This window comes from Podarcis vaucheri (assembly GCF_965113315.1).
Source record: "Podarcis vaucheri genome assembly, chromosome: 5".
Taxonomy (NCBI): Eukaryota; Metazoa; Chordata; class Lepidosauria; order Squamata; family Lacertidae; genus Podarcis; species Podarcis vaucheri.
Genome location: NC_138763.1, coordinates 41,408,817 through 41,435,503, shown reverse-complemented (window position 1 = coordinate 41,435,503; position 26,687 = coordinate 41,408,817). Strand labels below are relative to the sequence as shown.

The 26,687-nt window shown below is 43.1% G+C and overlaps 1 protein-coding gene across 1 annotated transcript; it reads left to right on the top strand.

Moving 5' to 3' along the window:
- On the top strand, nucleotides 1–25,457 carry ESPNL (espin like). Its single transcript, XM_082221762.1, has 9 exons — nucleotides 1–1,872; nucleotides 4,475–4,665; nucleotides 9,909–10,095; nucleotides 11,049–11,231; nucleotides 11,937–12,068; nucleotides 18,698–18,791; nucleotides 20,066–20,181; nucleotides 20,698–20,895; nucleotides 21,992–25,457. Exons 1-9 carry the CDS (start codon nucleotides 1,579–1,581, stop codon nucleotides 23,552–23,554), a joined length of 2,958 nt encoding a protein of 985 aa, XP_082077888.1. The 5' UTR covers nucleotides 1–1,578; the 3' UTR covers nucleotides 23,555–25,457.
- Nucleotides 25,458–26,687: the final 1,230 nt, after the last annotated feature.

Here is a 26,687-nt window from a genome sequence, read left to right as displayed (position 1 = left end):
ATGTTTTTGGCCTACAACTCCCATGATCCCTTGCTAGCAGGACCAGTGTTCAGGGATGATGGGAATTGTAGTCTCAAAACATCTGGAGGGCTGAGGTTGAGGAAGCCTTACCTATGCTTTACATGCAGAAGTTTACAGGGTCAAGCTTTGGCATCTCGTAACTACAAGAATTTGGGGTAGCCAGCCTAGGGGTGACATGGCCTAAGACCTTGGATTGCTGAGAAAGGCAGCTCCATGTGCTCATGTATGATCTAGCAGGTGTGGCATAGAATGCACTTTGTCATATAAGATACTGGAAGGGGTAGGTGTCCTATCAAAATGCATAATGAATGGGGAATTGGGTTTGAAGCCCGTCTTAGCTCAAGTAAAAGTGAACTGATCTGCATTGCAGGCACAGCTGTAGAGTGAATGGAGATAAAATTATTATTCTCCTTCAAACAGCAAATTCTGCTTTTACAAAAGAAGAAACAGAGTTGGGAGATTGTGTACCCTCACAACAAGTGCTGATGCAACGATCCAAATGGGAAGACCCTGGGAAAAGTTGTTTGTGTTCTGGCGGCAGAAAAATATTCTATGTGATCATTTGTTCATGTGATTTCCACAGATTTATTATGAAACAATTATAGGAAACCATGGGGGAGATCTGCACCGTCATGGGAGGAGCAAAAAATATTCTGTCTGATTACTTGCTAATGTATTGTGAATAGACTGATTATGGAACATTTATAGATGCTTTAAATATTTTGGATTGGCAACAAAATGTGTTAAATAGAGAGAGATGACTGGTGACTGCATATTACCTGTTTTAGTTCATTATAAAGAAAATGGAGTAAAATAATAAGGCAGCTTTGACATCTTGGCTATATAGAAACCCTCTTTATTAATTCACAATAAATTGCAAGAATTTGCCCTCTTTGGTAATATTAGAACACTAATTTCTTTGGTGGAGGATTCTTGCAATCCCACTGTGGCAGAAGTCTGTAGAACCGAATTATTTAGTGTTGTACCATCATCAGTATTTAACCTATCTCTCTGGAATTTCTGTTATTTGAACAGAAATCAGCCGCACCATACTAGAGACATGTACATCACAATTATACGGGAAATATTAGCTTTCCTGTTTACAGCTGTGGTTTTTAAAATTTGAATCTAACTCATAAACCATCTCACAGCGTATTTTCTGTGTTTTATCAGTCAATGCAGGAAAATACAGTAGGAACTGAAACACATGCTAATTGCATCTTAGAGCTGTTGCTCCTGAAAGCCTGGCTCGTATTTTTCAAACGAACACCAAGCTTACTTTATATTTTATCACGCCACTCTTTATAACAATTCAGGATTCAGTGCCACAAGTGGAAGAAGAGTTAATAACATCCCTGATTCTGCCAGGAGCTTTTAGCTGTTCTCTCTCACTGGCCATGTGCCCCTTCTTAAAAAACAAACAAACCCTGCAGTACATATGCTTTCTACAGCACCTTACCCGGTAACCAGAGACACATAGCACCTGGCTGGTACATAAAACAAGAGACTCTGCGAAAGTAGGACCTTCCAGTGAAGACAACAGCAAGACTCCCAGAGATGGGAGACCAAAGGGCTATTTTAGCTGCCAAGGAAGGAGACTTGCCTATGCTGGAGCAGCTGCACATCAATGGTACTCTGGACCAGAACATCACTGACTGCTCGGGAGCAGGCCTGGTGCATCATGCGTCACGAGCAGGCAGGCTGGAGTGCCTCAAGTTCCTGGTACTGCAAGCAAAGCTTCCCGGGAATCAGAGAGCAAACAATGGTGCGACCCCAGCACATGATGCAGCAGCCATGGGCAACTTGGCTGAGCTGAAGTGGCTGATCAAAGATGGAGGCTACAGCATGCAGGTAAGGGGTTCTGACAAACAGGGATCTTGCGGGAGCAAGGGAGAACACTGGTTGCAGCTAGACATATTTGCCATGGGGTGGTATTCAGTAAGTTTTCCAATCGGGCTCATTTAATTAAGGTAAGTTAGTAATAGCCATTAACGACAACCGGTCTACCCTGAGGAGGAGGAGGAGCATTGAATACCACCCAGTGTTTTTACACAGGTTGCTGCTCTTAGATTAGACTTGGGTGGCAGAGAGTGCCGACACCCCTTGTCTACAAACAACCCTTGCTGGACTACCAACAGCATCTAACTATTCTTGTCCAAGGGAGACTGTGGTGTTTAGCAAGTCCTTCTTTGTGGTGGGTGTTGTGTTTTAAGTTGGATTTTTCATTGCCAAAAGTCTGAAGTGAGTTCAGTATATGCTCTTCATGGAGACACACATTTTATTATTATTATTATTATTACTGCAGTGGTACCTTAGGTTACATACACTTCAGGTTACAGACTCCGCTAACCCAGAAATAGTACCTCGGGTTAAGAACTTTGCTTCAGGATGAGAACAGAAATTGTGCTCTGGTGGAGCAGCAGCAGCAGGAGGCCCCATTAGCTGAAGTGGTGCTTCAGGTTAAGAACAGTTTCAGGTTAAGAACGGACCTCCAGAACAAATTAAGTACTTAACCCAAGGTACCACTGTATTAGGCTTGCAGCATATAATGATACATAATAAAACATCAAAAATTAAAAACTTCCCAATACAGGTCTGCCATTGTGTCTCCCACAGGATATTTGTCCTTGAGTGCTGCATCACGAAGTGTTAATGGGAAAGGGCAAATTTTGACCCCATGGCAACATCCCCCAAGTGCAGCTCTTTTCCTACTCCCACATGGAGAAAGCAAACAAGTGTGCTTGGGGACATCATTGGGGTGGAGCATTAACTTGCTCCCTGCCCCTCTTGCTCCAGCTATTTAAAATCAAGCTCCTTGTCTGTGTAGCCGACTGAGTTTTGTTTCTCTGTAACAATGGATTTTGGGGAATTGGCTTTTTGATAAACATAGTGTCATAGGCTTCCACTGCAAGCTGCAGCATATGCTAGCAAAGGATGCAAATGAAAGTATAACACTGCAATAACACTCAGAAAAGCTGATGTTTGTCTTTCTAATAATAATTACTGCTTCCAGATGTCACCACATAGGAACACTGTATTAAAATCCCATTCACTCATCCAAGGAATGCATGGAGGGGGGCAGCAGGGCTGTGCCTGAGGGCTGTCTACACTCATTCAGGTGAAGGCATGCCATCAGTGCCATATCCTGTGGACATGGCCCTTCTCCTTCCTCCACTTGTTTAATGAACATGTGGACATAAATGAGTGAAAATAGAGGCAACGGCCGATTCATGTGCATCCAATTGCACATGCATGCATGGCGCCGAACCCGGAAGTGACACAAAAACATACCCGGAAGGGGTGGAACGCTTTACGCAGGCCCCGCCAATGCGCATGGGGGTGCAGAACGTAACCCCTGCACAAAGTGAGCATTGCCTGTAGCTTAAAATCATTCTGGGTTCCTGGATCTTTTAATAGGCCAGCTGAGGCAGTTTTTGTTGGGATATCCTGATCACCTTCAGGATGAGAACATACAACACAAGTACTAACTTATAAAGACATAGCCTGATTTAGCTGCTTTACTTATTTATCAAGATTTCTATCCCACTTTTCCTCCCAGGAGCTCATGCCCTGCGATGTAATTTAGGTCTGAGGTCACCCAGTGCGTTTCTTGACTAAGTGGGGATTTTAACCCTGGTCTCCCAGACCACAGACCAACACTCTAACCACTATGCTACACTGGCTCTTTAATGGTTCTGGCTAGAGGCAGGCTCACAAAAAGGCAACACACTGAAACAATCACCTCATTACTCTAGGGAGAGGCTGGATTGAGAATACATGACTGAAGTCATGTTTCCTTTTGCCCCACCTATACCCCTCTATGGGCTTTTTTAAAACGAAAGACGTGCATTTGTACACTACTACAGTTGCCTTCTTCCATACAAACTATTTACATCGTTTCTAGGCCATATTCACACTAACATTTCCATTTTCCAAATCCTCCGTATACTTTAACTTCTGTTGTATTCTAACGAAATGGCTGATCACGAGTGCAGCAGCTTGCTAATGGAGGAACATAAGAAGCTGCCCAAACTGAAACAGATCAATACTGTCCACGCAGCATTGGGAGTGATTCTTTCAGGCCAGAGGTCTTTCTCAACTCTTCTCAACTCTTCCCAGAGATGACAGGGATTGAACCTGGGACCTTTTGCATGTAAACCCTAGAAAGATGCAGGATCTCATCATCCTCCAAGTCCAACACACAGTGCACGGTCTCTGGGTCATGACACACTATTGTTACTTATTACATTTATATAGTCCATCAGTAAATATTCCACCTCATTAAGTTTGGTAAATGGGTATGTGGGCCTGTTTCAACATCCCCCAGAAGAGGCTGTTTCAAGTGATCTCTGGGTCACAATTACAAAGCAGTCATGAGATGGATGTTAAGGAGTGAGAGTGGGTGGGGAAGAGTTAGCCACTACTCCTGAACTGTTTCTTCTCCTCTCCATAGGAGCAGGATGCTTCAGGGGCTTCTCCCCTCCACTTAGCTGCTCGCTTTGGACATCCAGAGGCCATTGAGTGGCTGGTGCAGGCAGGCTTTGACACTGCGATGAAGACAAGGGAAGGTGCTGTGCCAGCTCATTATGCAGCAGCTAAGGGCGATCTCACTTGCCTCAAACTGCTGGTTGCTGCGGACCACAGGTAGGTAAAAGCACAGCATACTGATATTCAGTATACTGATATTGCAAGGCACTGTTTCCTCACTTGGAGCTGTCACTCAGGCCTGCACTATGCACATGCAATGCATGGGGACATTATTTTCTGTGTTTGCCCCAGTGCAGTTCTACATTTACGACCTCTTTCTGCCGCCTGCAGTGATGTTCTCAAGACAGGACTTGGGGGCAAAAGTCCAGGGTCCCACTCAGAGGAGGGCTCCCAAGCACAGCGGGGCTGGATAACCACATTTTGAAGTAATGCTACACATAGTCATCTAAGGAACAAATGCACGCCAGTACAATCATTGACCAGAGTTTTTGTGCTACTGCCTGCCTGTGTGGTCTAGAGAACACACACTGTTGATGCAAAAATTATTCAGTAGAATGAAATCAGTGTAGCTGACTGTGATGGCAGCACACCCCTCCTGGGCCATTCATGTGGTCAGGGCTGATGGGAGATATAGTCCAACAACCTCTGGGAAGGGCACCAAACTGATGGATTTCATGAAGGAAGTGCTCTGGAAGCTGGGTATGTTTTTGCACAACTTCTACAATTGTGACTGTGCTTTCTGGTGCTGTTATTGTGCTGTGATCATGGAAGATGCTGTGATCAGGGGAAATGCTTTCCTGGGCAGAGCATACCGGTGTACTTGCTCTTTGTGCTGGACTTTCTTCCTGCAACAGTACACTGGGACAGCTTGTATGGAGGAAAAAGCAGCTCACAGCAACCATTTTCAGAGTTCTGAGAGTACATAGCTAGGTTAGCCTAGCAGCGCAGAGTTTTCCTTAGTGTTTTGTTTCCATGCCACAGCATTTCCCAGATGCTCTGTGTTTGTTTGTTGACAGGACAGAAGGCAGGCGCTTAAGATCTTTGCTGAAGCGGATTGTGTTTCCAAAGGCAGACGCCTCATAACCATCTGCCTGAGTGCTTTTAATCTCTTCCCTCATCTACTACAGCTCAGCATCTTTTCCTCCCTCTCTCCCTCCATATAGATATATTTTCTCATTCATTCTGCAAAGCCATGCAGAAGCTGTACAGTGCAAGAATGACAGATGTGAAAGATTAGCAATGCATGTTGTGGGAACATAAAGGTAAAGGGACCCCTGACCTTTAGGTCCAGTCGTGGTTGACTCTGGGGTTGCGGCGCTCATCTCACTTTACTGGCCAAAGGAGCCAGCATACAGCTTCCAGGTCATGTGGTCAGCATGACTAAGCCGCTTCTGACGAACCAGAGCAGCGCACGGAAACGCTGTTTACCTTCCCGCCAGAGCGGTACCTATTTATCTACTTGCACTTTGATGTGCTTTCTAACTGCTAGGTGGGCAGGAGCAGGGACCGAGCAACGGGAGCTCACCCTGTCGTGGGGATTCGAACCGCCGACCTTCTGATCGGCAAGTCCTAGGCTCTGTGGTTTAACCCACAGCGCCACCCATGTTCCCTATGGAAACATAGGGAGCTGTTATAAGGTGCTCCTTGTGACAGATTTTTACATGACATCTGTGTGTGCAAATTTAATATACTTAGATACAAATCTAGACATAATTAATACAACGTACATAGAAACACAATGCATCTCACTGTAGTGGGGAAGACCATGCTTTGTATGGAGAAATGTCCCAGTGAGTCTGCTGCCTAGGCGCTAGCAGCTGATGGGAAGCATCAAGTCCTCTCTCTCTTCTTATGGTTCTTTATCTTGGACCAGGGAATCTTCTCTACTTGGTAAAGGACACATGGACACCCTAGTCTTATATCAGGTCAGACTATTTGTCCATTTGGCCCAGTACTGACTACTCTGACTGCTCTCTAGATCTCAGGTAAGAGAGGTATTTCCCATCACTTGCTTCTACCTGAGCAACTTCACTAGATTCCAGAGTTTGACATGGGGACCTTATGCACTCAAAGCAGGTGCCTTTTCTTGCCTAAAAGCATCCAGAATTCAAAGAAGTCTATGTGGGAGCTCTTTCCATTCCCTTCTTTCAGTGGGATGTGACCCCACTCAGAGAAACAGGTTCCGTCTGAGGGGCATCTGGTTCTTTGTGTTTATCTGCCATCTTTCCACAGTGGCCTGTGCCCAGAGCGGCCTACAGCAAACACCCACTTATTATCATATACAAAACATTGGTTGGTGAAGGTTGGGGGAGAAAACCGTTAACAAAATGTATCACTAAATTCAAAGAAGAGAAAGATAAACAATTCAGCAAACATAGAATAAATTCAGTATTACAAAAGAAACTATTTAGACTTAAATGCGTAAGTGCAAAGCAATGTATTCTTGTTATGCTTGAGGCTGTTGCTGCCCAGTCAATGTTTTTCTGATGTGCTTATCGTTTGGGTGGATTTTTCAATATGTCTCTGATAGATATTCCCAAAGGGTCAGATTCCTAATTTCCAGAAGGCTGTTGCCCCCTAGAGCCCTCATGTGTTGTTACAATTCCCTCAAGCTCATCTTTCACGCAGAGCCCCCAAAGGCTTGTTATCTGTTAGTATCACTAGACTCCCTCAGCTGTTTACTCTGCTTCCTCTTGGGGAAACATGAGGAGCAAAAATGCTGGGAAAGGCAGAGCTAAGGGAGAGGAAAATGTAGAACAACTCATCAAAGCACAGTTGAAGCAGGCTGTGGAGTGCACTAAATATATTGGGATCAATATTTAAGATTGGGTTGTTTGCCCCAAAGTCTGAATACATTGTGAGAAACCTTTTTATACTCACTGTTAGGGATGGAGGAGAAATTAGATAGGGTAGTGTGTGTGTTAAAATGCATGTGTTAGTAAACATGACATACACAAATGCATGCCATTAGAGGAAATTGCTTTGCAAAAATGTGTAGATAGGCAAAATATCATATAAAGATGTGCAGAAAAGGAGAAATGTGCCCTTGAATGCTGATGAATTTCCACAATGACTTTAAAGAAAAATAAATTGTGAATTTTTTCAAGAAATGAATTTAAAATTGAAGTGGGGTGGGGAGAAACTAAGAGAAACTGAAAATGACAGATTCACCTATCTCTACTCTGTGTGTGTGTCTTTTCCCTTTTACAGTAGCAATATATAAGGCCAGGCCCTTAATTAGGCAGAGTGAGGCAACTACCTTAGGCAGTTTATTATAGGCATGATGAAAGAGCAATAGTTTGTTACTTATTTATTATTCTAGTATTATTATTTTTTACTGCCAGGGAGGGGAGAGAGGCTTTTGGGATTTTCTACCTCAGGTGGAAGAATGACATGACAGGCCATGCAGCTTGATTTGTTGGCAGGGCATAGTGGATATTTGCTGCTGTGCCTCAGGCAGCAAAACGTCTTGGGCTGGCCCTGGTAATATGAAATATTGGCTAGAGAAGACAGGTCAGAGGGAGGGAAGCTCACTGAGAGGTGATAGAAAGGCTGGCCTAGGCCATTATCACATGGAGACCGTAGATCACTCTAAGCATTTACCACCTGATTGTTGTTGCTGTGGTGGAAAAAGTGGCGAGGAAGCATTTATAATGAAGCATTCTGGCCAAGAGCAATTGTCCTTTGCATTAACAGCTATTGAAGTAAGAGCCACTTTGAAATCCTGGGTGCAAAAATGCCTTAAGAGTCAACAGCACACCTCTAGCCCAAAAGAAGCTTTTTTAATGAATGCAGCCAGAAATCCTATATCCCCCAGCCCTTATCCAGGAGGCAAGAGGAGAGTGATATAAAATAAACATGGTTGCCCTCTGTTGGTAATGACGGCGACTGAAGTCCACTATAAAACACCTAAAGTAATTATGTGAACTGCTTCCAATCTGTTTCCTTCACTTCTTGCTTTTAAAGGGTTAAAATGTTTTTAGTAAAAAAACAAAACAAAAACTTTATCTATATGAATCTGGAAACTGTTATTTAGTTATTACAATTTATCCCACTCTTTTTTCAAGAAACTCAGGGCAGCTGACGTGGTTCTCTCCTCTTTTCCCCAGACAACCTAATTTTATTTTCACAAGAAATTTGTGAGGGAGGTTTGGTTTAGAAGGAATGATAGGCCCAAAGTCACCTGGTGAGTTTCATGACAGAGTGGAGATACGAACCTGGGTCTCCCTATTCGAACATTAGCTGTTGCACTACTCTAGTTCTTTATACACAAGAGCGCTTTCACATTTAATTCAATATGCATTTTTTGTGTGCGCCATTTCCCCCGAGATACTAAGTCCTCTTGATTAATCATAGGATTCCAATTCGACAACAAGGTATTTTGTTTGCATTTTTTTTGTCCCAAATCTCTATTTCTGCATTATAATAAAGTTACATTTTTGCTGCTACCCCCACCGTGCTGCAGCTCCTTCTGCTGCTATTTCTGTTATTGCTGCTGCTGCCTCCACTTCCACTCCTTTATAACTTGTGTCATATCCCATGTACTATACCTGATGCCAGGTACATTTCTCAGTGCTTTGGGGCTTTGTTGCATTTGGGAAGTTCTCTTTTTTAATAGAGCTTTTCAATTTTCCAGTCCCCCGTTTCCATCAGGTGCTCCCCTTTGCTTTCATGTTAGAGTATTTTCCCCAGTGTCCTCAACCAGTTATTTCCCCTGAAAAACCTCAAAATACAGGGAAAGTTCTGCTATAAGACATCTGGCTCCTCAAGCTCTGCCTTTCAAATACAGCCTTCAGCCTTGCTCTCAGGTGCCCTCATCACCTGGGCTTTTGGTTTGTCACCTTTGACTTGGCAGAGAATCTGTGCCTCTTGACAGCTTCATGATATATATAAATTCCATGTGTCACTCTGGGAATGTGCCTGTGTACATGCAAAAATACATTAAGTAAGGAACTATGTAACGCGGTGGCGCTATGAGACGCGGGTGGCGCTGTGGGTTAAACCACAGAGCCTAGGACTTGCCAATCAGAAGGTTGGCGGTTTGAATCCCCGTGATGGGGTGAGCTCCTGTTGCTCGGTCCCTGCTCCTGCCAATCTAGCGGTTTGAAAGCCCATCAAAGTGCAAGTAGATAAATAGGTACCGCTCTGGTGGGAAGGTAAATGGCGTTTCCGTGCGCTGCTCTGGTTTGCCATGCTCATGCTGGCCATGTGACCCGGAAGCTGTACGCCGGCTCCCTTGGCCAGTAAAGCGAGATGAGCGCCGCAACCCCAGAGTCAATCACGACTGGACCTAATGGTCAGGGGTCCCTTTACCTTTACCTATGTAAGTATCACACAGAGGCAATGAATTCCCAAGTCCCATTACTTCTAATATTGGCATAATTCCTCTCCTTCAACAGTTGCGTGAACAAGCAAACTCAGAGTGGAGCTACCCCTCTGTATCTGGCCTGCCAGGAGGGCCACCTGCACATCGTCCAGTTCCTGGTGAAGGACTGTGAGGCTGATGTGCACCTGAGAGCACATGATGGCATGACAGTGCTCCACGCAGCTGCCTGTAGCGGTCACTACGCTGTTGTCGTCTGGCTGGTAAACGTGTACTTTTACATTTTAGGTAGCAAGTGTCGTTTCTTGACAAGAATATGAATATGCTCCTTTGGATAACAGTGTCACTGAAGGTCCTCCATAATTCCTTTTTATTGCATATTCATGATGTTTTCTGTTCATTATGTTATTGGTACGGTCACACACAATCCCACTTTTTTCCTTTTCTTTAAAAAAAAATTCATTGATACTTGTCCAAAGATATACAAAAATTCATACCCATTATGAACTATCTTTTTATAATGAAATACTTAATATAAAAAAGAACAGAGGCAGAAAGAGTATAAGAAAGAAAGGGAAGAGAGAGAGAAAGATAAAAGACTTCTGATTCTCTGTCCTGCAGCTTAATATAGTATTCACTTATTAACATGCAACCATTCTGTCTTCCATAAGCCAGTATTTTTTCAATCTTCAAATCCAGATAAGCAAGAAACATTTACATTTTAGCAACGGGAGTATATTATTTGAATCAACCCATGACATCATTTTGTCCACTGTAGATTGTTCTGCAGTCATATGCTCAATATTCCTTTTTTATCATTCATGTTCTTAAATGCTGCATTGTTAACTAATTTGATTGCCACTCATATCTTTAATAATCAGAAACTTCCAGAATAGAGAGGTCTGCCACCAAAAGGTTTAATTGCCCTTGTACTTCTTTTTTTATTTAATATAAAAGGTATGCAGTTTTAGCTTCTAACACCCCCAATGTCAGGCACAATTCTGTGGTACGTATGGCATGCAGTGTATATAGAAAACAAATTGCAGAAACGGAGGGTGCTTCCACACTATTTATCTGTTTGCAAATTCCCTCTGCTTTCTGCACTAAAGTACCCAAGGCAGCTGCAGAAGTAGGTGAATGAAAAAGCAACAGCTCATCTTAAAAAAACCATTTGGCTTTGACTCCTACGTAATCCTCCTTTCCCCCCTTCATGTAGGTTACCTTCACTGATGTCGGCCTCACAGCACAGGATGCAGAAGGAGCCACTGCCCTCCATTTTGCTGCCAGAGAGGGACACACTGCAATTGTTGACAGACTCCTCCTTATGGGAGCTAACGTGGTGCTGGACCATTGGGGAGGAACCCCACTCCATGATGCAGCTGAGAATGGGCATCTCGAGGTATTTGGTGATACCATGTAGTGAGGGAAATGAGTATTGGATCAGAACTCAATTGATGGCACAGCTGTACTCATACGGTGTGTTCAGCCATGGTTGATCATGACGTGTGCATGCCATCACTCCCCTCTCCTATGTGGTTGACAGGAGGATTTGAAATAATAATAGTAATAATAATAATAATAATAGTAGTAATAATAATAGTAAAAAGACCTGGAACTGGGTTCCGGTGCGTTCCACCAAAAGAAAAAACATTGGTTTCCCCTAACATTTACTCCCCCCCCACCTGCCTCCCAGGAAACCATCCGTGTGGTTACTTAACAGATTCAGAGTAGCCCACACTTGGTTGTTTAAACAATCAGCTCATGCATCTTGTGTTTGTATCAATCCAGCATCCATAGTGTTTAAACAGCGTAGGGAGGATTTTTTAAATGGAAGCCCAAAATGAACAAATGATGGAGTTCAGTGGGAATGGATTTTTAAGCAATGTCAGCCTACCTTCTTCAGTTGATGCAAAAAGCTTACCTTGAATAATTATTGATTTATTTGACTATTCTTTGTCTTACAAACATTATTGTCCAGCTGTGACAGTTGCACTGGCAAAAAAATTGAAGAAAAAGCCCCCGTTGCATTCATGATTCCCTTTCTTGCTCATAAATTGGTTGTACTGATTAGGGTGATGGTGGTTGTTTATGCATTTATTTGCAGTGCTGTCAAACCCTGATCTCCCACCAAATAGATCCAGGCATCCATGACAGGGATGGTTACACTGCGCGAGACCTGGCAGAATACAATGGACACAGGCAGTGTGCATGTTACCTACAGGAAGCAGAGAAGCTGGTAATCTAAACATTATATTTTGATCATGTACAAGTCTTAGTGTTCATGTGAGTCACTGGAGACAGAGGCTTCTGTACTGTTTCCTCGGTGAGCTGGATATGTCACCACAAGGCAGAAGACTACCACACGAGAAAGGTAAATTATCCAGGCTTCCATAATATTATGTATCCCTTGTTAAAAATCAAAGCAGAAACCTTCTCAAAACATTACTCTAAAAAAATGAGCAGTGTGAACATTTTCAGCTCATGGTCATTGAAAGCTGACTTCCATGGTCATTAACCTGCAGCAGGTCAGTGGACAAGCCAGGGCAGATGTTCCTGATGTTCTAGCTTGCAAGGAGCAAGAGGGTTTGTTTCTTTCTTTGTTGCCTGGTGCAGTGTTTCGGTCCACTTGTTGAGTGGTGTTCTCAGCTACAAGCACTCATTGAAGCAGGCAGGCAGTGGAGGGGTGGGGAAATGGAGTATCCTGAACGAAGGTATGGCTGGTTGGCTGGCTGGAACACTGAGCAGGAGCACAGTACATTGCAACTTTGCATAGCAGGCTCTGCTTGTTAGATATATTAGTCACTGGGTGACTAATTAGTCACTGAGCCTGTCCCCTCTGAATCCTTAGATCTGTTTGCCTCATACCCATTCAATCCACATAAATTTATCGCCCTATCTCACCAATCGCCATGTGCCAGACAAATATTAGGAAGTTATGTCATTGGGTTTCCACAATCTCCGCTCTGAAACAAGTGGTTGGCTCCCTTCTGCAGCCCTGATGGAATTCACTCTGTGCTCCTCTTGCCTTTGCAGCTATTTTTGGCATGCTGTTGAGCAGAGTGGAAAATTTCCACCTATTTATGTCCCTAGCACGGGGCAACAAGTGGGCAAGCATGTTGAAGAGCCTCCTGGATTCCTCTGCCAGTGTGAGGACATGGATACTAGACAGCAATTAGCCAGCAACTGATGGTGAGATAGGAAGGGTCTGAAGGAGGAGTTCAGAGGCTGCTGAGTGAGAGCCTTCAGTAGGGCAGCGGCAAGTTTCCACAGCTGAGGCTCTTCAGCAGCAAGGGAGAAGCACCATGGGGCATCGGAATGGCACTGTGGCTAACTTGAGAAGCTGGCTCTGAAATCCTAATCAAGCTCTTAGGTTTCACCGAACAAAGCATAGTAAATCCTTGCCACAGCCCGAGATTTGGAATGGGAACTTTTGAAACCAGAACCTCTTCCCATCACTCAGTTTCCCATTAAAATATTAATGGGGGAAAAAAATCTCTCCAGAACACTCTTTGGCGATGACTAATTAACACAGTGCTGACGCCCACATGTGGATCGGGGTTCTGGAGACACAACGGCCTGTGGACCTCTCTTACTCAAGCCTTATGGGCTGAGGGAGGGGTAAAGGCTAAAACATCTTCAGTCACGAATGAGCGCAGCCAATTCTGTTCATGCTGTGATTCATAGGCGACGACTCTTGGAGGCCGAGGCAGTTTCGGGGGCCCCCTTGTATTTTTTGAGGGGCCCCGGCTCCTCATGTTTGGAAGAGCCCTTTATTCCTTCTGTTGCACAAGCCATGACTAAGCGAGGAGGTCCCAAACTAACCATAGTTTCTTATTGTCCAGGAAACAAGGTTTACCAGCTCTGGAACATGAAGATTCTGCTTTGTTCCAAAGCAGGTAAACCATAGTTTGTATAAAATGGAAATATATGGTTCATTACACATTTCCGCATTTAATTGCAAGCAGAGACTGAAGGCTCAGGCAAGAGACTCGTGCATCTCTTGGGTTAATAAACTAAGATATGATCATTGAAATACTGTTGCTAAATGTGCTAAATGTAAATATAGGTATGGAAGTACTTTCAAATTTCAATCTTCTCCATTTCTAGATTTTCCAATCTTAGTTCAATTCTCCACACTTCTGGATTTTTCTATGTTATTTCTACTATAGTGGTACCTCGGTTTAAGAACAGTCCTGTTTACAAACGATTCAGTTTATGAACTCCGCAAAACTGGAAATAGTGTCCCGGTTTGTGAACTTTACCTTGGTCTAAGAACCAAGGAATGCCTGGCGTGCTCTGGTCCATGGGGCCACGAAGAGTCGGACATGACTAAACGACTAAACAACAACAAAGAACGGAATCTGAATAGTGGTAGGGCACTGATGGTGGGAGGCCTCATTAGGGAAAATGTGCCTTGGTTTAAGACCGTTTCGGTTTAAGAACGAACTTCCAGAACAGATTAAGTTCGTAAACCGAGGTACCACTGTAATATATTCATTTTCAATGCACCTGTTTTCTGAAAATATGCATTTTTCTAAACATTGGCTGGAGAACTCTATCACAAAATTTGGATAACTGAATTTTGAAGGATGGCTGTGTTTCTATTCTCATATTGTTTCAGAAAGTAAGAATCTGATAAATTTGATTTCAAATATGAACTGAACCATATTTCTCCTCCATCCCTTATGTGTACATAGCCAAAGTCACATAATGCATAGAGTGTGTTAGGATGAAATTAACTATATTTCCCAACCAGCTGTGAGCATAAGATGGTGTCTGGCTAAGAGGCCGTTGGCTTTTTATGTGGTAGACATTTGCTGGTGTTCTGTTCTCTGCCTGTAATTAGCACCACTGTACATAGTTACCTATGCTGAGAGAGGCTTTGTTCACTAACATCCTTGGTTAGAATTACATGTCCTTCTCAGCACCTTTGACACACATACTTTGATCCAATTTCCTCCTTGCAAGCACAACCTTTGTTCCTTCATGGGCCCGTTACTTCTTGCATTTGTGCAATGTCTTACAGTAAATGTTAGGGAAAACCTTTTGGGAGGAAGCTGCAAGAGGAGCAAAGTGTGCCAGCTCCTCTGTAACCTTCTTAAGAACGCCTCCTTCTGGAGAAGCCATCTTTCTCAGCCATGCTCAGAGCTGGAAGGTTAACCCAAAGCACGCTCTTTATCAAATGGCCATCAAATTGTTACTGTTTTAATTTAGTGTTAATGTGACATTTTGCATTTTTACATTCCCCAAGCGTTTGAGATGGGCTTAACGCTAGCAGTAAAATCGGGTTAATAGATCAAATGTTTAGGAAACGGAGAGAAGCATTATTTTGGAATAACACTTGAAAACTTCATCCACTTGAAAACTGCTAGCTGGATGGGGGCAGTAATTATCTCCCTGAACTCTGCAAATAGCTCTGAGTTCATTAGTCTCATAGTTCATTATTTTATTCTAGCCCCGTACTTAAATTACACTTTTGTAATCTATCACTGCCAATCCATTATATCCATATATAATGTATGGAGGCTGATCTGATGAGAGATGTTATTCATGTAAAGACCATACCACACAGGGCATGGGCATTCCATGGTCAGATCTCTCAACGTTTTTTAAAAAAAGTCATTGAGAGGGCTCCCATTTGAACCAAGCGATGATGAAGAAGAAGAAGGGAAGTTTAGCCCTTTTCTCTCTCTGCTATTCTTCTGAAATAACTACTCTGAACCTGCCATTAGCTCTGCAGCTTTAAAAAAACCAGGCATGATATAAGTGCTCCTCTCACCCAACTGCACAGTTTATAGCAGCTTTGGGCTGGGGGGGGGGGTAGCAACGTTAATGTACAAAATAGCATGAGGGGAAAGAAAAATCAAATACTCTCTCCACAGTGGTGCTGCTGCTGTGATCAAAATTGCAGTGCTGTGTGACTCCTTTAAAGTTTATTTGCCTTTTTAACAAAAGTCATCACATGATTTATCTTAAGGCTTTGCAGAGGAATGTGGGAGAATTCAGCAACTCATTTTCCTCAGGGTGCCTGCGGAGACTGGAACCATTCAGGCAGTCTCTGGGCCTAAACATTTTCTTGACCCTGCTGACCTCTAGGGCTGGCTACCAACAGACAGCCGGGTCCCGTGTGTGTGTGTGTGTGTGTGTGTGTGTGTGTGTGTGTGTTGGCTCCACTAAACCCAGCTGAGCACTCTCTTTCTATACAAAACTTATTCATTTTAGAAAATGAATGGAAAAGGAAGAAGGGCGCAGGCAGTTCAGTCTCCTGGTTACAGCTAAAGGTTCTAGACCCCTTGGGCTGCTTTGCCAGTTGCCACCTGATGCCCAGTCTTCAAATATTAATGCAATGCTAATTGTGACTCCCTGACCTCCACCCTTTCTCCTGCTGGCATTTGCCACACAATGCAGTTTCTGGCTGCCTCTAGACCGAGTGGGTTCTCCAGTTTCTCCTCCTTTTAAGAGTAGTTATTAATATTCCCTGGTTTGTTATGAAATTCTGATCTCCCTAAGGGCTGGATCTAATCTGAGCAGCGTTTGTTCATCTTTTCCCTTCCGTCCCAAATGGACCCCACAAAGGACAGGAGGTGAATAACTGGTATGTACATCTTTGGAGCGGTTCCATAAATTTCTGCCTGTCATTTCTGCCTGGTGGATAATATAGGGGCCCCCTGGTGGCAGAGAAGAATTCAGGGCAATGCGACCGGTTATGCCACACTGGGCTGCAGGGCATCACAACTATGACTTAGTGAATTCAGCAGAACAGAAGGGGGGCATGCCAGATTTGGGGCTCACACAGGGCACAGGAGATTTGAAAGACCAAAGTTGACCCCTACTGGTTGTGGTAGAGTTGGGGGTTAGCACTTTGGGTGGTGGTGTAACAATCTAAAATCTAGCCTTCTGTTGTCAATTCAAGAAATACAGAACGGACCTACAGCATGTTAATGTCTTGAACTCCAGCTGTGCTGTGCAATGTTTGTTTTTGATTGATTTTCTGAAATGCAGTGTCACTGATGGAATGTTTCAATATCGGAACACATGTTTTTGTTGATTTAGCTGAACATATCACTAATTTAATTCTAATGTGCCTTTTAATTATTTTTATTCTAATGCCTTTAGAATTAAAGGCACACTTGTTTATATTTTGAAGAATTAAAAGTACTAGTGTTTTATTGTAACAAGTAGAAATAGCATATTATCTCTCACCTCTTTTAGTGCCTTTATATTGAGGTCCCGGTGATATGCAAATATATGCCAGTCAAATGAATCAATTGGTTGTTAAAAGGCAGAATATTATCAACTAAGCACCTTTGCTGGCGTGGTGTAGTGGTTAGAGTGCTGCATTAGGACCTGGGAGACTAGGGTTCAAATCCTCACTTGGCCATGAAGCTCACTGGGTGACCTTGGGCCCATCGCTCTCTCTCTCGGCCTAACCTACGGTACCTCACAGGGTTGTTGTGAGAATAAAGATGGAGGGGGAAATAAGTGTGTATGCCATCTTGAGCTCTTTGGAGAAAAGGTGGAATATAAATGTAATAATAATAATAATGTAATATTTTTTAATTGGATGAGAGCCCTTATGTTAACTAAATGCATAAGACTAGTGCTAATACCAAGCTGTAAAGGGCAAATGGCACAACCATTCAATGGACACGGATACAATGGCAAACTTATACCGATACAGGTCACCCCTGACAACTGTACACAGTCCTCTAAAACAGATCCCCATACATACTCTCTCTGTGCCTAGTCACAAACCAGAGAGTGGACTGCAAACAGCAGAAAGTACAATTAAGCACAAATTTAGTGAATGACAGTATGGTAGATTGAATGATAGGATGCCAGCTAGCTTGTAGGCAGGAGCGCATCTTAGATGCAGTATGGGATCACGTTGTAAAGCCAATATATACCTTTCCATCTTAGTTTCTTTAACTGTAAGGTTACTGCTTTGCATTTTTCTATCACGCCATGTAACTGAGTCCTTCAGCCCTATGCTTTGCAATTCCTTTCAATGTTTATTCTTTTTCTTCTCGTGACGTGTGCTGTTGTGCTCTTATTCAGAAAGCTGTGCATCCCATATTGTTCACTACCACTCCCGCCGTACACCAATGTTTTTCCTCAGGATCATACAGGGCTACAAGGGAGTACTATGTGATGATTTGTTCTGCTGTCTTCTACAATTCTTGATGCTCTGATTGACTAGAAGGCAATGCAAATGTGCAAGAAGCTTTTGTATTTAGAACCTCCAGGATGGTTTCCATGGGGCTGATGCACTGATTCCTCTCTTATTATCTATAGTCCACAATGGATAACCAAACAAACCTCACTGTACACAGACATGCACTTAGAAGCTTGTGCATGAACTAGTGATCTAGGCCTAGGCATGAACCTGCTCATACACAGTGTTCAACATTTTGAGGCCCTGCTCCATGTTCTGCCAACTTTGGAGGGGTGCTTGGTGGGGGCACAGGAACAGGCTTCTTGGTACTGGCACCCAAATTGTGGGACTCCCTCCCAAAAAGGGGTTTGGTTGCCTCCTCTTTTAAGCCTTGCAAGGGTGGCAAAGACTCTTTGATTCTACCATGCCTTTAAGCTGCTTGAACTTCCAAACATATTGCTCTGCTTTCCTTTGATCCACATCAGTGAGGCCAAGGGGTGGGCTTGCACCTTGGAGGGGTCACTTTGGTGCTGCTAACACAGCAAAATCAATATGGGAGGCAGAGTTACCAGTCTCTCCCCCCTGGGGGCACACTCCATTGTCTCTCGAGACAGATGGATGCCAACAACAGAACAAACCAGGCCAGAGACAGAAAAAACGCTTTTAGTTTTCAAAGATTACATTTCTAATCTTCCCTTGTGTATTTTTAGATCCAGCAACCAATGAGACCTCTTCAATCAGATGTAAGTGCTGCATCAAATATGCAGAAAAAAGATATTAATAGCGCTCTTCATAGAGCACCTGGTGAGTAATGCCACCCAATTAACTTTCCTGTGACAAATATAAATGCTGAGCATCCCTGAAATTCAGTAGAGTAGACTCTTTCACATGTTAAGTGACCTCAAAGCATTCATCTAAAGCTTGAAACTTGACCTTCATAATAGGAGAACCTGCCTTTTACAGGGTTCCCAGTTGTGCAGAAAGAGCCTATGTGTATGCAGGAACCTCATTAGACCTTTTAAAGAAACATGGGGGTTGCTTGTGGAGACAGAGTGTTAGATACGAAGTGTTAGATATGTTCTCTGAACACCTGCAAAAGGCTAATGCGGAGGGGATGTTGTGGGAAGGCAAATCAGTTTATGCCACAAAGCAGACTGTTTCTTCTCACAGTCCAGGATAGGAGTGACTGTGTATCATCTAGACTGACATCAGTATCCCATTTGCCACAGAGATGTTAGAGGAGGGGTTATTTATTTATAAGATTTCTTACCCACCCTCCACCCTAGGTTCCCAGGGCAGGTTACAACAATAGAATATGCAATTATAAAATCAATGATAAAACACATAAAAATGGAGCAGAACAGTAGAAATTCAGCAAGAGGTGGGTCTCACACAAAAAAGGTGAGACCTTAACTGTCAGAGGCCAGGGTAAAGATGTGTATATGAGTAACCACTTCGAGTACACATGTATATATGAATAAACTCATGATCCTCATCATCTCCAGCATATGGCAAAAGCTGTACAATGAAGTGGCCAAAATGCTCTCCTCTGGATCTTGCTGAACTACATCTCTCAACATCCCTGACCATGCTAGGTGGCTCTGATGGGAGGTGGAGTCCATTCCAGAGATAAAAAAACTTTGTTTGCTTGTGATTGAGAGTGTCCTTGAGAAAGATTAGTTTAAAACACATTGGCTGAGATCTAATAAGATATACTGGATATCTCAAATAGCAACTTTCCGTGGAAGGTGATTTCAATCATGTCAAGGGATGGACGATCCCCTGCAGTAACTCCTTTGCTCTTTAAAAACAAGATCTCCCACATCATGTCTAGTTTGCCCTTCATATTATGGGGGTAGGTAGGCGTAATTGTGCAATGTTCCTTTGTTTACGTCCTTTGCTGGCATGACAAATACTGTTGTGTGGATGTCTACATAACTTGGAAAGAAATTAACCTGTTCTCAATGGTGCAGAACAGAAATGTCTTAAGCTTATCAGTGGTCAATTCAATCTTCTAGCTCTCAGTGTGGATTTTGGTGCATCACTGTAGGATTCCAGTATGTTTGTCTTTCTTCCAGCTTCAAAGTCGTTCGACATGGTGAAACCCACTGAATCAAACAAATCACTGATTCCCGAGCTGAAGATCAATAAATCTCTGCAGAAGGCGAGAATCACCACATTGTTCTCAAACTCTGTATGTTGTATGATAATCTACACCTCTTTGTCTCTCATCTGTTTTGTATTCGTAATCCCGATGATCTCTCCTGCAGTTCTCTTCCATCTAATTCCTTTGTTTTATTTTTCTTTCTCTTTTCCTGCTAGGTTTAGCCAGTAGGCTGACCTGCCTCTAAACACATCTGCCTCTAAACACATCCTTTCAGAAGTGTTAAAAATAACCCACAGATGGAGATATATAGCTTTATGTTCCACAACAGGGACAGGGAACCTGTTGACCCTCTGGATTTAGGTGGACTACAACTCCCATCATACGTGGCCAGGCTGACTGGGGCTGATGGGAATTGGAGCCCAGCAACATCTGGAGGGCCACAGGTTCTCCAGCTTTGCTGCAGGTAGCCCTTCTAATAACTTTGGGCTTCCTGAGAAGATACGTGCCATAATGTTTTGAGGATCAATTGTGGTAGATTCATGAGCATCTGTTCTTCTTTAAACTCCTTAAAAGTTGCTAACAAGTTAGGTGTCCTCCACGCAGGGTGAGAAGAGAGAGACACCAGATGCTGCAGTACCAGGCAACCTGCTCTCAATGCTGGATGAGCTAGGGACATCGGACATTGATGCCTTGGTGCCTACTCATGATGAGCAAGGTTGTTCAATTCCAGAGTGGAAGCGGCAGGTGATGGTGAGGAAATTACAGGCGCAGCTGGCATCCGAAGAAGGGATGGGCAGGAAGGTACTGTATTGAGCCAGTAGAAGGAAACTGTGTCACTCTACTGTCTTACCTGATTCACACGCTGGCCTCCGTTTTTATTGCAGTTAGGTTGCCCTAAGAGCAGACGGGCAAATAATATACACATTGTCTATGTTTTGTAAATGTGCTCTGCTAAGATCTAGGAAATTTGGATTTCAGAGTAATTCCCAGCACTTCCTTTTGCATGACTCTGTTGCTCCCGGATCAATAAATAACCAGACAAGACAGTGAATGTAAATTTGGGATCAAATAGGCCACAACGTTATAGATTACAGATGTGAATGGTTTGGTGTGACGGCACATAAGGCCACCATCATGCTTAGCAGGGTTGGGCCTGGTCAGTTCCTAGATGGGGGATTGTCCAGGAACAACATGTAGTATTGACATCAGGTATACATCTTCACTGTACTCTTTTTGGTGCCTGCTGTTTAGACAAGCCTACACAGATATGTAGAATGCTGATATGTATTTTAATCTGCTTTTATCACTGAATTTATTTATTTATTTGAATATTTTAAATAGCTGTTTTTAACTGCTTTTACACATATTTTTATTGCTTTATTTCTTTTTTAAATAATAATAGTAGTAGTAGTAGTAGTAGTAGTAGTAGTAGTTTTTGTAAACCACTCTGAGGTGGGGTTTTTTGAATAGTCAAGCAGTATATAAATGTTATGGAATGAATAACTAAAATAAATAAATATGTTGCCTTGGATTCCATGATAGACAAAAGGCAGGTCACATTAGTAAGTAAGTAAGTAAGTAATAAGTAAGTAAGTAAGTAAGTAAGTAGTAAGTACATCCCTATTCAATCACTCAGGCAGGTGGCTCACTTTACAGTTGTATATCCAAGGTATAAGTGTAGCTGATGGTAAATAGTTCTGTGACAAGATGAAATTCTTTGTTCTGACTGAGGCCAGGACTTGATGATCTGTTCCAGCCCTATATTTCTATGAATCTGTGATGTGCTGAGTCACTTCTCTGACTCTTCATTTTTGGCAGGCTGGGGAAAGGGGCCTGAAGCGATGTCTTTGAATTTAACTGATGGCAGTCTTTCTTTCTTCCCTGCTGCCCCATCTAGAACAAGGAGAATTGCACACTGGAGATGGATGACTGGCAATATTCTCAGTCTTACAATGCCATCCTGGGCCCTTTTGGGGAATTGCTCACTGAGGATGACCTGCTGTACTTAGAGAAGCAGATTGAGAAACTGCAGATGAAGAAGAAATGCCAGGAGTATGAGAGTGAGCTAGGACGCCTGACAGAGGAGCTGCAGACTGTTCTCCCTGCTCCCGTCGTCAATATCACAGTCAACCGTCAGTTTCTGCAACAGGGCTCAGAGGATGGCAGCCAGGGGCTCCCTGCCTGGTGCAGTCATGTGTCTGGACTGGTAAAAAGCATGTCCATGCTGCTTACCAATGTCAATGGCATGAAAAAAGCAGCTAATGAGAAGCCAGCTGTACGGGATTCCCATAAGTCAAGCAAGACCAAGTGTATTTCAGGTGGCACTGTCAAGAGAGAAATCCTGGAGTGTGGCGTCTCTGTCAGGAATCTGAGGGGAAATTTTGAAAAGCAGGATCTTTGGAGACAAGACAAAGCTTTTGAGCAGCGAGGATTGAATGCCATTCCCTGGGAACATGGGACAGCCAAGGAGTCATCCCCTCAAATGTTTCTAGGTACCTGTAAAAACAAGAAGCAATTGGTTTGTGAGGAACATGAGTTTGGAGACATGGAGAATGCCAGTGATTCTGGCGTCAGCTGTGAGGGAGCCTCCTCTGTGACTGGTTCTTGCATCTCAACAGCAGAGTCTAGCAACCTCCGAAAAGAGCGCATTGTGCTTCTTTTTCTCAGTCACTGGAAGAAATCTGCCTATACGCCTTCCTTGAAACTCATGGCCAGGAGGACTCTTGACACCCAGCTGCCTGGAAAAATGGGACTGGTAGACGTGATGGCAGAGCTCAAGAAACAGCAGCCTCCAGTGCAGAAGCCCTTGGTGGAAATGAACAAGCTTGGCCATTTAGTTCAACAGAGATACACTATCAAGAATCTGATCAGTCACTGGAAAGACATCATCTCCCTTGTACCATCTCGACAGATCAGGCGCCTCAATCACCGGCATGCAATCTACTCTCCAGAACAATTCCTGCCATATGTCAATGGTGAGCCTATTGACTACAATAGCTTAACTCTTGACCTGTTTATGCTCGGCTATTTCCACATCCTAGAGCTGGACCTCTCTCCAGAAGAACGTAAGGCTAGGCATCTCCTTTGCTTCGAAGTTTTTGACCACTTGGGTGAGCATCGGTGGGAAACAGTGCGGGCCTTCCACAAAGCAGTGATTGATGAGATTGCTGCAGGCAAAAGAAGCTGGAAAGACAGTTTTGAGGATATTAAGAAACAATTTTTTGGTAATAATAAGGACCCAGCTGTGAACATGGAAATCAAAACATCACCAGTGGAAACAAATCTGAAACCAGTACCCAAAACAAGGGTCCCAAACATCTCTCTGGAGGAGGGAGACTCTGCCCCTGGGAAATGCTTTGAACTAGACACCTTTAGCAATGATGAGATCTGCAGGTATATAAACAGGAGTTTTGCTTTCTGGAAAGAAAAAGAAGCAGAGATCTTTAGCTTAGAGGGATGAGAATCTTTACATTAACAGTCTTCATTTGTGAATAGGTGTCTATAAGATTCAGAGTGCACAGAGCGGCCTGTCAGCACTATGACATGGAATAGACAGACATCACCTGTTCATTTTGCAAATGGCTACAAATGCCTGCAAGATTAATTTGCAAAGGGGTAAACAACAAGTGATAAAGATGAAGGGTCAAGCCTTCACTTCTTCTCCGTTGCTTCTTCCCTTTAAAAAAAGGAACAAGAAATGTCAGTGCTTCATTACATATGGCTTCCCTTGACACAAGCACCCTGAAAAGGGCAAAAAGACTATGCCCACTCTGATGTCAGTGCAAGTTTAAAAAATAAATAAACAGAAGGAGAACTGAAAGAAAAAAGAGTGAAAAGCTTTCCTCCCACCAGAGCATTACTGACAGGGCTTAGGAAGTGATGGGTTCTCTGCCATGAAATATTCACCTTGGGATTGCTTAGTTTATATTCAGTGTGTCTTTGTAAGAGTTCAAAAAGAGATAATGAGTTTTCCAGACATGTCCATTATATCTATATTTATAAGTTACAAACAGTGTATCAGCAAAATGATCCAACCTGGGAAGGCCCCCAAGACTGTTTCTTTCACTGTTTTTCTTTTCATATCTTCAGAGGACTCACCAGAGATATCAACTGTTGTTATCCACTTTTGGCATGTATTTGAGTCTCTTTGGCATCCACTGCAATTAATCATTTACTTCTGAACCTGAAATGCACAGGTCTCATGTTCTGCTACTTGCTTACTAGGCTTCATGGACTTAAAACACCTGAATGGATGTCCAAGTATAAATAATTTCATTTTGTAACTGTACATACATTTTCTATTTTAAATTAGATTGTGTGTTTAATAAAAACATTTCTCTCAGTAGAAACAAAAGGTATTTCCATCAAATTATTACTTAGAGAAATCACTAGGTTGTGTGTGTTCTTAAAAAAAGATCAGAAATAATGCAGGTTGGCTTTTTTTACTTGAGAATCTCTGTCTAGAAAAACAAAACTAGTGTCCGTTTCTTACAGAAGGAAATATAATGGGCTTGTTTAAGGACTGCATGAAACCACTCATAGTATACATTTAATAATGATGGTGATGAGGTATTGCCTGCCCTTCACTCTTAAGGCCCCAGGGCAGGATAGAACAATTTAAAATACAACACTAGAAATGGTTTTAAAATGTACAATTTAAAATTTAAAATTATGAAATGTAGGGAACAAAATTTCTGTGCTTATCACTGCAGTAACAGTTGCTAAGATGTACAAGGAAGAGACTGATCCAGTGCGCTGTGAATGGGCAAATAGAAGAGATCTTGGGTGCACGAAGCATCAGTCAGGCTGAGTCACCACGGAACCTCCATACATTTCCTTTTGCCTTCCCATTGCCACAGTCAGACCCTTAATTTATGGCGTGATGTGGGACAGTAAAAGTAGCTCACTCTTTACTGTAGGTGGAAATGCTACCCTCTGTGACTGTTGCCCTGGTTTATTTGTGGACATTCTTGGGAAAGCAGCAGGGCACTACATAGGCAACCCACTGCAAGCTCTAGAATAAGCTCACTGGACTATATTTAGCAACCAACATTGTGATTGGCAGAAAGGTTTACAGAATGAGAGTGAGTGCTTGAATCATCATCACTGAATAAATGTGGGGATGAGGTACCTTTCTTTACATTGCTATCCTTTTGTACAGTTTCTAATTAAATAACAGGACATGTGTTGAATCTTATTTCTGGCAGTCCATGGCTCAGAAGCTACCCCTCCCCTCCTCCTGAATTTTGCACTTTAGACTATTAGTTCAAAAAGGCACACATCTATAGTGCATTGGTCAGAACCATTGCACATTCTCATGTGCTTTTGCATTTCTCCCAGCCTGCCAAACAGGTGTGTGTGAATGTGTGAATGGCTTCACCCCACACTGGCTCTGGCCTCTCTTACTGGAATGCAGGCCCTTTCAGGGGTCCAGGGAGGCCCAAATCACTTCCAGATTTTGATGCCTCTGGCAGCAGCAACGGCGGCGAAGAAGACAGCAACACATGACAACAAACGAAAACAATATAAGGCACGAAAAAGAGTGAGTGGTTTATATAATCATACATTTTGAAAGGGCATGTTTGTAACCCAACCTTGTGCCATCTAAACCAATATATTTTTTCTTTTCTTTTCTTTTGACATTCTTAACTCTTAACTATGACTATGTATCCACTAACAAAAGAATTATATCTTTTGCAAAACTGAATCTCCTATTTGCTTTAATTTGCAGCTTTAAGTGAGGCAGCGTGTCACATTTTGGTCCAATTCACACAAAAACATGTTGTGAAACTTACCAGATGCCAAAGGAACCCCAGCAAGTGTCTAAATCTAAGGTCCCTTTGAAAATGAAGCCCAGGCCCAGTGCCACCCCCCCGCCCCGATTGGCCCTGGGGGCATGCAGTTCCCACCCACTACTGCTGCTGCTGGCCTCAGAGATAAAAAGATTGCCCCCAGCCCCACTAACTATGGTTGTCTGAGGCCATGGTTTTAAGTTGGTTTAGCTCCTTTTAACGGTGGTTTGCTGTTACACCTAAATCCAGTATCCTGGCTTAATCCTAATTTGCTGAGTCACTCCATCCCTGCTGCCCACCTGGCTACAGGGGCACAAGTAATGAAAATGCCCCTGCTGGTCCTTTCTGGTCCCTCCAGAACAAGCTCCTTTTTCCCACCCACTTCCTCCTCACTGACAATGGCTGCGTCCACATGACGTTTTATGTTAGAATCAATGGAGACTGAGTACTTGGTTTTTTTATTAACACACAATGTAGATCTGTTGCATACTTTTTGCCCCTGAAATGCACTTATTGAGAAACTGATTTCATTCGAAAATAAAAACTCGTTGCAGATTGATTCTGCATTATCCCCACAGTTTGCCTATTTGAAGCATTAGGAAGAACTTCCTGACAGTAAGAGCTGTTCGACAGTGGAATTTGCTGCCAAGGAGTGTGGTGGAGTCTCCTTCTTTGGAGGTCTTTAAGCAGAGTCTTGACAACCATATGTCAGGAGTGCTCTGATGGTGTTTCCTGCTTGGCAGGGGGTTGGACTCGATGGCCCTTGTGGTCTCTTCCAACTCTATGATTCTATGAAAACAG

Excerpts from the sequence above, each read along its gene's own strand:
- ESPNL (XM_082221762.1), top strand. The coding sequence starts at position 1,579 with ATGGGAGACCAAAGGGCTATTTTAGCTGCCAAGGAAGGAGACTTGCCT. Across the intron at positions 18,792-20,065 it reads CGCTCTTCATAGAGCACCTG|CTTCAAAGTCGTTCGACATG; the intron begins GTGAGTAATGCC and ends TCTTTCTTCCAG. Across the intron at positions 20,896-21,991 it reads AAGAAGGGATGGGCAGGAAG|AACAAGGAGAATTGCACACT; the intron begins GTACTGTATTGA and ends TGCCCCATCTAG.